The sequence below is a fragment of the Lates calcarifer genome, linkage group LG7_2, assembly GCF_001640805.2.
Source record: "Lates calcarifer isolate ASB-BC8 linkage group LG7_2, TLL_Latcal_v3, whole genome shotgun sequence".
Classification (NCBI taxonomy): domain Eukaryota; kingdom Metazoa; phylum Chordata; class Actinopteri; family Centropomidae; genus Lates; species Lates calcarifer.
In genome coordinates, this window is record NC_066854.1 from 5,512,713 (window position 1) to 5,522,854 (window position 10,142).

Below are 10,142 nucleotides of genomic sequence, written 5' to 3' on the forward strand. Positions count from 1 at the left end.
CAAGCGCCACAAACCACATGGCAGACACAAACACAGCGCGTTAATGACTGCTAATATTTACAAACTTGGACAAAGGACTAATGAAGCTATTTCGGTCATTAAACCGTAAAAAAACAGTGCAATGCATAAATAAAACACAATAAATACAAATATCGTTACTAATGGCACTTTTACTCTTGTTTGAATAATATTTATAAATAATTCAGTTCACAACTTTTTCTTTTTTTTTTTTTGCCTTGGCCCGTAATTTTAACCTCTCAGATGGTATCATTATTCTATTAATAGAATAAATAGAAGAAAAATCTAATCTCATTGTGACCCCTTAGATTGGTTTAAAACTATACAAGCAAGATTAAAACTGAGATGTGTTTAAATGCCACTGTAACATGAACATTGCATTTGAAACTAAATATGTCCCTTTCTATTTTCATGTATTTTATCTTCTACGCTTCAGCACTGAGGGTATGAAGTATGATTTTATGATTGATATTGAAATATTCTTTTTACAATAACTGAGAAGACACTGCAGATTTTCTTTAAATTTTATTTAATCATACACATTCATGAGGAAAAAAAACAGTGCAATATAAAATGTTTCTCTGAGACACAGCTAAGATTAAATAGTCACTTTACACTTACATCACAGGCACTGCGTTGACATTAGCAAGGAAAATAACACTACACGATTGCTTTAAGAAATGAGAGAATTCTCCACAGATTTTTCTTTTGGTGTACATATACACAAATCAAAGAGCGACAAACAGTGAGCACCACTGGAAAAATTATATACTTATATACAGTAATTCTCTTACTTGTCTAACAGTGATAAATGAGATAAATGTGGCTTTTATACTGCTCTCTTATTTCTACTGATTGATTGGTAAACAAGGCTGTAGTGAAACAATCATGTACTTCTAAAAAAAAAAAAAAAGTAAAACAACACAGAGGTCTCTATTCAACACAAAAGCTTTCTACAAGTTACAAACTTACAAAAGATAGCTTTGAGTTCTACAAGTAGATATAATAAGTAATAATCAAATACCTCAAATAAGTAATGTCACAAAATGGCTGAATAGCACAACTTAATTTGATTGTTATACTTTAAGTTCAAACATAAAAAAATGAATCAATGAGTGGAAAAAAAGCACTAACTTCAATCAAAAACTTAAGATTTTTTTTTTGCAATCTTTCAGATGCCTCTAATAAACATATCATGTTTGTTATGCAAGCGTGTAAGTGGATGCAATGTACAAGTGCGGGCTGTGTATTTTAGAACAGCTCGTCAGTCGATTCCGACATGGATCGCTCTCTCTTTTCCCGCCCTGTAACAAAGTTGAGTAGGTCGACGGCTGTCACCACACCGAAAACCATCTGCTTCAAACTGGGAGAGCCGTCTGTTAAGTCTAGTGAGAGAACAGAAGGTAAGACAGGGTTGTATACAATTAAAGTATTAACTTTTTCATTTTTTGGCCACTAGGGGGCAGCAAATCACAGTGTAAACAACAATGACATATTATCACCTTTAGCTGGTGTGAGGAACAGTTACCTTGTGTCACATCCAGCAAATATAAAGCAAGAATAGCCTTCGTTGGAGTCATGTTTCTGTCCACATGATGAATTTAAGTCCAATATTCCCTCTGTTTTGCTCTGTTTTTGTCCTCATCAACTCCTGAGGGAAATATCTGTCTCTTTAGCTGCTAAATGCTCCATTATGTTCACCAGTGAGTGGCTAACTGTCTGTGCGTTGGTGCGGAGCAGGTACTGTAAAAAGGGTTCACCAGAGCATTTTTCCTAAAAATAGCTGCTGACTGCTGCTGAAAACAAGGTTGATGAGAGCAGTGGGAGTGTGGCAAATTCTTTTTGTGCAGTGTGGACAAAAGAAACAGTGCTCTCTAAAACCTGTATAAAAGCAATTACACAATATTTAAAGGTCAGTCTGTGTCCAGCTTTGGTCTGACACTCCTCCACTGGCACTTAACAAGGGTCATTATAGTACAGCTGCTGAGGAGAGGAGGAAAACACTTGAGAATTAATCTTATTTTGCGTCACAGACTTTTATTCAGTAATCCCTCTGTCTAATGAAGTCAAGTACTTCATGTTCAGGTCCAGAGAGTCTGAGTGTTTATTTCTTATTAACCACTCTGAATCAATGTTAAACAGCAGATCTTAAATGTCTCACTTTGGATGGCAATCATATCAAATACACTGTAATTAAATACTTTTTAAGACATTCAATTTTGAGATTTTTAGCCTGGGCTTGGGTGCTTTACACATTTTGGTGCCTTATTCTCATCTCTTCCAGACTCTATTTGTGTTTGGGATGCTCGCTCTGCAGCTGGACTTTGACACTAATGTATCAGAGAGGAATGATCAGTGGAAAGTCCACCCACTGAGCCAAACCAATGTTAGCTTAAAAATGTGGGTGTGGCAGCGTGCCGGGTTCAATAGTGTGTCCTTGAGAAAGACACTGACCTCACATGTGCAAACTCAGTCTAAATGATTGATTTATCTAATAACTGTTTCCTACTTTTTCAGATTATAGATCACCACACTGACTTCTTTTCCCATTAATCTAAGCATTTAGATGTTTTTTTTTTTCACTTTACCACTAGGGAGTGCTGAAGTTAAACATTTTACGACTCTACACATGATTTTTGAGCTTAAGAGAGAAGCAAGAAACATTTAACAAAAGAAATGTGTGTGCATGCATGTTTGCGAAAATGCTTACACTGGATCTGTTCATGTACCACCAGGGCAAAGTGGTCAGTCTCCAGAATGCGGGATAACTTTCCCAAGTTATCAGTCAGACGGATCTGTGAGTGAGGATGAAAAAGGGAAAGAGGGGTAAGAAATGTTATCATAATCAGAGTACTATATGTACCTCCAGTAAACATAAAACAGTTGCTCAACACACTGACTAAAATCTCTAGTCCATAGTCCAATCTCTAACAGAGATGTTTAGTTTAGTCTCTGACCTGTTTGAACTGCTTGTAGAGCACTTTGCTGACCGGGTCTGACAGCTTGATCTTCCCTGCCAGAATCGAGGCCAGCATGTTCCCCAGAGTCACCATGCCCAGGATTAACCTGCACACACACACAAAAAGACACACACAGGAGTTGAAGTTAAACCTCTGCAGAGCTCGACAAGGAGTTGAGTGGTGGCGTGACGCAGTATTTCTAGTTAGTTCGCAACACCCACCCAGCCTCGTCCACTACAGGCGCCTGGTCGAAGCCCTTCTCCTTGAGGATTTTGATGGTCTTCTGGCAGCTGACGGTTGGCAGGACGGTGAGGGGGGCCGACAGGTTCAAACCCTGCAGCTTCAGGTTCCACCACCTGACGGACGGAGGGAAATGAGTGAGTTTGACGCAACCACATGCAGAGGAAATTTACACAAGAGGAGAATATGTCCTTTAATCACACACCATGGTTTCTTCACCATGAGGTCCTCCTCCCTCAGGAAGCCCTTATTTACCATCCACTTATCACTCAGGAACTTGGACCTTGATGATGAGAAATAAAGTGTTTCATTAGTTACACAATGAAACAAAATCAAATATTTGCAAACAGCGAAGGCCAAGCTAACCTAAAGTGACCTCAAACAATATGTTGCTGTCTTTAACACTGGTTATTGGATGTGGGATTCTCACATATAGTTGCGGATGGAGTCGGGCAAGATGACGACACAGCGCTGGCCCTCCTTCAGCTCTCTGGCGACGTTCACGGCTGCAGCCATGGCCGTTCCTGAGCTGCCTCCTGTTAAAGAAAAGAGCAGAAAGGTGAGTCGGCTTTAACTCACACTGTGAGAAATTCTGGCTTTATAACCTCACACAGACGCCTGGTGTTGGGATTAGCTCAAACTTACCGCACAGCAAGCCCTCCTCTCTGATCAGCATACGAGACATGTTGAAGGACTCCTCATCATTGGACTTGTACCACATATCAATTACCTGGAGGAAACAGAACCATATTACAATAAGTGGTTGGGAGTCAGGTAAATGAAAGAAAAAAGAGAGGTAAAAGTCCTTGAACTCACTGATCTGTCGAGCACGGTGGGGATGAAGTCGTACCCAATGCCCTCTACCTCGTACTGGGTCTTATCGGTCTTGTTAAGATCCTCAGGCTCAGCCAGGATGGAGCCCTCTGGGTCAACACCAACAATCTGCACACAACACACACCATTCATAAACATTATACAGCCTTTCAGCCGTGGCTGGAGTGAGCATGAACAGAATTACAATGGCTTTGCTACTTTCAGACTCAGAAATCATAGAAAAAACTGACTTGTCTTCTATTTGACTTCTGGGCAGAGACAACTTACCTTGATGTTAGGGCATCTTTCCTTCAGTTTCCGGGCGATACCTGTAATTGTTCCCCCTGTGCCTGCTCCTGCCACGAGCATGTCCACCTTACCTGTTAGGAGTGGATGTGTTAACAGTTGAAGTTATGACAGATGGTGATAGTAGACTGACTGCTGGTTTTGATGGGAGTTCTGTTCTGGGTTAAAGACGTTCATACCGTCGCACTGCTCCAGGATCTCTTCGGCTGTGGTGTCGTAGTGAGCCAGTGGATTGCTCGGGTTGCGGTACTGATCCAGGATGTGGGAGTTGGGGATCTCGTTCTTGAGGCGCCAGGCGACGCCCACGTGAGACTCTGGCGAGTCGAAGCGAGCGCTAGTGGGCGTGCGGACGATCTCGGCTCCGAGGGCTCTCAGAACATCCACCTGTGCAGGAACACAGAACAATTAGGAGAAAAAGACAGCCATGTTATCGTTGTACATCTTGAGATCCTGCCCTGAAAAACAAGTCTCACTATGAAGCTTTCATGAGGGTGTCATGGCTCAATAGGAAGGATTCAAAATGAGTCACCATCTTAGCAGAAGTAGTAGGGGACTTGGTTTGCTATGAAGAAATTTCACACATGGCCACTTTGACAGTTTCAGTCTGACAGAGAACTCACCTTCTCCATACTCATTTTCTCAGGCATGACTATGATGCAGCGGTAGCCTTTCACAGCTGCAGCCAGGGCCAATCCAATTCCTAAAAACAAGTAAACACACAAACGAGCCAGTTTTATGGCACTGCTGCTCACCACGAGAATGTTTAAATACCGTTCCTCATAACAACAAGTACATTCAAGTGTACAAACACATGCAGTTAATTACCAGTGTTTCCAGATGTGGGCTCTATAATTGTGTCTCCAGGCTTAAGAATTCCGGCTCTCTCAGCATCCTCCACCATCCGCAGGCTGATCCTGTCTTTGACGCTGCCGCCGGCGTTGAAGAACTCACATTTGGCCACTAATAAACACACAACAGACACAGGTTTACATTAAAGACCAATTTGATAGGAGATGATTCAGAAAGTCGACCCTGAAATGCCTTTGTTTGTTTCATTCATAATTTAAGTCACAACGAAACAAATTCAGAGCTGAAACACACAACACGTCTCACCACACTGCTTCAAAGTTTATAAGGTGTCAATGAGTCAGACATCAACAGTCACACCTTTCGCCTTGTCTGAGAATGTGTCTTGGTTTGAGTGCTGGATGACTCACAGATTTCACATTTGAGTCCAAATGCTTTCGGGATCTTGTTGATGCGCACCAAGGGAGTGTCACCAATCCTATGCAGGATGTTCGGAAGAATGGCTGGGGCAACAGACCTGGGAGAAGAGTGTGGGAGTTAATGTTACAGTACGTAAGAATGAATTCATAGACATGCCATCTTGATATAACAACACTTGTTGCCACTTGTTTCAGGAGTATTTTAATAACAGTGTTTATGGATCAATGCCACTCCTCAGTTATACGCTGAACTGGTTTCCATTGGTTTAAACAAACAAACACAATAATAAATGCCACCTGTCTTGAACAAGCTACACTGTTGCACACTGTTTCTTGTGCAACATTGTTAGAAACTTGAACATCAGTCTGACCTTGGAACTCGTGTGTGAGGAGACTCGGCTTTTGAGGCTCCCAGGCTCCATTTGCAGCGGCTGGGAAGGTCAGGCCGGATCCATTTCCTCTCGGGAGAAGGGCTCTTTGTGTTGATCTGAATGGTCCTGCTCGCCTCCTCGGTGTCCACCACCGCGGGCATCTTTTCAACCCCATTCAGTGGGAACGAAGCCTCCCGGAGTTTGGCTTCTCCGTTGGTGTGGTTGTGCAGTTTGGCAGCGTGAGGGCACACGGGGCCATTGACAGTGGTCTCTTTGGATGAGGGAACAGACGGCATGGCTTACCCTGGAAAACAGAGAGGAAACAGGGTCATGTAATTATCTATTTCATATAGATAAAATTGTAATCTATAAGAAACTCAAGAATGAAAGGTTTCCAGCGACAACAGCCACCATAAGGGAGCACACACTCTCAGTAGCACCTACAGAAAATGATGCTTGATTAACAGAAAACCAGTCAAAGCATTCATCAAATATATGTCTAACTAATGTATTACGACATAAGAGCAGGACCCAGTGGAAAACACTCCTTTCGACTATTAATGCTGGGTCATTCGCAGCACGAACGAATAAAGCTTTGTCATGCTTGGCCGGGAGATTTGGCAACACGCTCTGCTGTTTCTGCTCTTTCCCCACCCCCTGCTGTGCGATGAGATTTCAGTCCGACACATATTCATCACTGAAGGATTTTACATAGTCGTAACAAGCAAACATAGTGGTCTTATCGTCACACCTGCATGAGCGAACAGAGCTGGAGAGAAACAGACCACTGGCTGATCAAGCTTTAGTTAATGTTGCATCATTCACTTACTGTAGAAAAAGAGTGACGACTGTTCTTAGAAAGTTACGCTCGACACAAAGAATCACAGGAACTGAAGTGGATGTTTGTGAATATAAACCTTAAATGACTCAATCATTGATCATTAGTGGCAATAAAATGTTGTAAAAGTCACAAATGTATAACTTAAATGTTAAACATTATCCTAAACTGGAGTTCAGTCGTGCTGGATGATAAATATGAGGAGTCTGTGTGGTCCTCAGAGGGGCTATAAGGTGGGTTACTGAGTGTAAGTCAAGTTCATGAACTAGATTACTGACTAAACAATAAAATAGCTGATGGGCAGACAAGAGTTTTAATAATAAAACCTTCCAAAAACAGGACCAGACAGTTCGTCTCGAAGGTAGATCTACGTTTTGGCAGACAACCAAGGCTGAAAGAGTTGTAGTAGACTGACAGAAAATGAATCTGCAACTATTTGTTTTAATCATTTATGAGGGAAAAATGCCTTTCCTGATTCCAGCTTATTTATCTGATTGCTTTGTCTGACCAACAGTCTCCTTTACAAAGCTTTAGTAAACTTAGATGGGCATTTTAACCATTTTCTGGCCTTTTAATTCCCAATTAATCAACAGAGTAATTGACAAAATAACCTGCAGATTTAAAAACTGTTAGTTGCAGCCTTACAGATTAATACAATATTTGCTGTGAAACTATTTCACAAATTATAAAACAACAAAAACAAAAGAATCAGATGCCCCCCAACTTTTAACCCATTAACGTCTCTGTTTAACTTGTTAATACATCCATTAGAGTTCTCTACCATCCAATGTCCATCATATGAACCTTCACTAATCTACAGTGCACACACTGGGGCCAGCTTTTAAACTGGGGCCTCTTTTTTAACCCACAGTGAGTTCAGACAATGTTTGTGCAGCAAACCAACTACATATTCTTAAGCAAACAGCTCTGCATGGAAGAGAAAACTGGCCCAAGATGTGCGGCTTTGGAGTAAGATTCGCACTGGCAAATAAAACTTCCTGTAAACTGTGATTCCTGTTACAAATAGATCAATCTGAAACTGAAAACAAGGACAGATTCATACTTTTACCCCTCTGCCTTGCATCAGTTATGGTGGGTTTTCAGTGTTCAAGTGGTAAGTGGTTAGGTGTTAACCTTCCTACCCTGCCCATGTCAAATTCTTGGTGTCAGATCTCCATGGGTGATACTACTCATGCTGCTAATTACGGTTACACTCGCTAACGGCTGTGGTGAATGTGAGAAAGAGTAGGCAATATGTTTTGGCCTTTCAGGGTTCAACGAGGCAACACGATCCTCTGTGAGAGTACATGCGGCACCAAGCCCAGAGTGCAGGGCAGGGGAGTCATGCAGAAGAAATTTCAATTTCTTTAATACACCAAACTGGAGCCAAGAACCCAATCCTCAAATACCTACCAGGCTGAGAAAACACAATGCAAAAATCACCTGATCTGAGCCTGGCAACATCAAACCCAATCTACTGAGTAATCCCTGTAATATTCTTACCTTATCAGACTTGGTTATCTGCTTAAATTACAACATTTCTAATCTCCTTTGGTATGTTCAGCACTCTCAAAGTCGACCAATTACTGTGCAAGTCGCCCTTTTTTTAATCTCAGCTTTTTAAAAAGTTAAATGGCATCAGATAACTGCTCTGGCAACACAAACTAAAGTATCAGCTGGTCAACAGTACAAGAAAAGCAGTCTATAGATGTCCACTCAGCCAGAACAAATGGTTGGCCCAATGTGAACTGCAGGAATGCCAGCCACAGGAACACAATGTAAAACTGTGGATATGTACACCTGAAAATTCAACCGACATATGGGAAAGTGGCCAAATTATGATGAGCTTTTCAACTTACACGAGGAACCATGTTTGACCCTTATTGTAATGTTGGCAGCTCACAATATAGTGACAAATATAATAGGGCTAGGGCTGCAAAGTTAGTTAATTGACTGATTAGTTTATGTAAAATAAATGAATAAATAAGTGTTAATCATTTTTGACGATTAATTGTTCCAGGCTACCAAATATGTATTTATTTTATATTATATTTCTTTGTTTTTTAATCAATATTTGTCATTTGATCATCTTTAGTGGAGTGAAGTAAAAATAAAATGTGACTGTTTTCGTTTCTCAAATGTGATTATTTTTGCCTGTTTTCGTATTTAACAAACTGGATATCAGACGAGTTGGTCAAGTTGAGCTTCCAGGAAATGGTGTGTCATCTTTGTTTGGCATTAAACGAGGCGATTAAACGATAAAATAATGGACAAATTCATCGCTGCATTCTGACAGCGCACTGTTAACTATTAACATCTACTAGAAATGTAACAGGGATGCTTTATGACAGAATTAAATTAGCTTAATTCAAAGAGAAGAGAATAGGCAGAATGAAACGAGGCAAAAACTGTTAAGACATGATTCAGCACTGAGCGGATGAACTACAAAAAAAAGAATACATACCCGTGAGAATTAACAGACAATAATTACATTAATACAAGACATATTGAGCGTACTGACAGCAGCAAATAAGCGGAAATACAAAGCAAATGAACCAAAATTAGCTGGAAAATGGTCTGGCTAAAGCCTATACTACGCAGTTGCAGTGTTGCATCAGAACAGCGTCTACGGAGCGGCATTCAGACCCCAAATATCAAAAACCACGTGTTTTAATGTACATATTTTACATTATTTCAACCAGCGGTTCCTCTGCTCGCCTGTTCCCACTCACCTGAAGACTCAAATATGCCCCCAAAAAACGGGAAATAAGGAAAAAGAAATCACAAAGGACTCCGGCGACCTCGGCGTCCCAGAACAACACGGCGGAGTGAGCAGATGCCGATAAAGGAGGCGCTTTTGCTGACGAAACACGTGGACCGAACGAAGGAGACGTAGGCAAAGTTATACGGCGTCTTCCTATTGGCTGCGGCGGGGGCGTCTGTTTTGTCCTCTTCCGCCAATCACAGCGGAGACTTCTCAATAAGGGTTTGGGAAAACACGGTGTTAAAGTTGTCCATACCATCTGTTTACCTTTTATTGACCAGACACGCACTACACGGACTTTGACGCATGTGACATCTTGAGAACTTCTCATGAGTGGCTGTTTTTACCAACATGTAACTGTTATAAAGAAAAAGTAGTGAAATTTATCTAAAATCTCATATTTTTCTTTATTTTGATGGCTTTTGTTGCCTCAAATTTCATTTTCTTCTGTTTAGACAGCTGTTATGCTCCTATTACCAAGCTAAACCCACGCATTTTGGAACAACACGTGCACAATTTATACATTTTCTGTCATACTTTAGTTTCTACTACTAACCCTACCAATATTTTATTAACAAACTAGTACCCAGGAGCAAGAAACCATGC

General features: G+C 41.0%; 1 protein-coding gene across 1 annotated transcript; it reads right to left on the minus strand.

Annotated features, from left to right (window-relative positions):
- Nucleotides 1–530: 530 nt before the first annotated feature.
- On the minus strand, nucleotides 531–9,670 carry cbsa (cystathionine beta-synthase a). Its single transcript, XM_018690578.2, has 15 exons — nucleotides 9,505–9,670; nucleotides 5,935–6,238; nucleotides 5,555–5,661; nucleotides 5,163–5,297; nucleotides 4,958–5,037; nucleotides 4,517–4,721; nucleotides 4,320–4,411; nucleotides 4,035–4,160; nucleotides 3,864–3,948; nucleotides 3,649–3,754; nucleotides 3,424–3,501; nucleotides 3,200–3,334; nucleotides 2,976–3,084; nucleotides 2,729–2,813; nucleotides 531–1,403 (listed from the first exon to the last, which is right to left on the minus strand). The coding sequence occupies exons 2-15, from the start codon at nucleotides 6,228–6,230 to the stop codon at nucleotides 1,270–1,272; spliced, it is 1,773 nt and encodes a 590-aa protein (XP_018546094.1). The 5' UTR covers nucleotides 6,231–6,238; nucleotides 9,505–9,670; the 3' UTR covers nucleotides 531–1,269.
- Between the last annotated feature and the right edge of the window lie 472 nt (nucleotides 9,671–10,142).

What these genes read in the sequence shown, in the direction of transcription:
- cbsa (XM_018690578.2), bottom strand. Translation starts at nt 6,230, where the DNA reads ATGCCGTCTGTTCCCTCATCCAAAGAGACCACTGTCAATGGCCCCGTG. An exon ending in AGAGGAGGGCTTGCTGTGCG is followed by an intron (nt 3,755 to 3,863) that starts GTAAGTTTGAGC and finishes TTTCTTTAACAG; the next exon opens with GAGGCAGCTCAGGAACGGCC. An exon ending in CTCATGGTGAAGAAACCATG is followed by an intron (nt 3,335 to 3,423) that starts GTGTGTGATTAA and finishes TCCGTCCGTCAG; the next exon opens with GTGGTGGAACCTGAAGCTGC.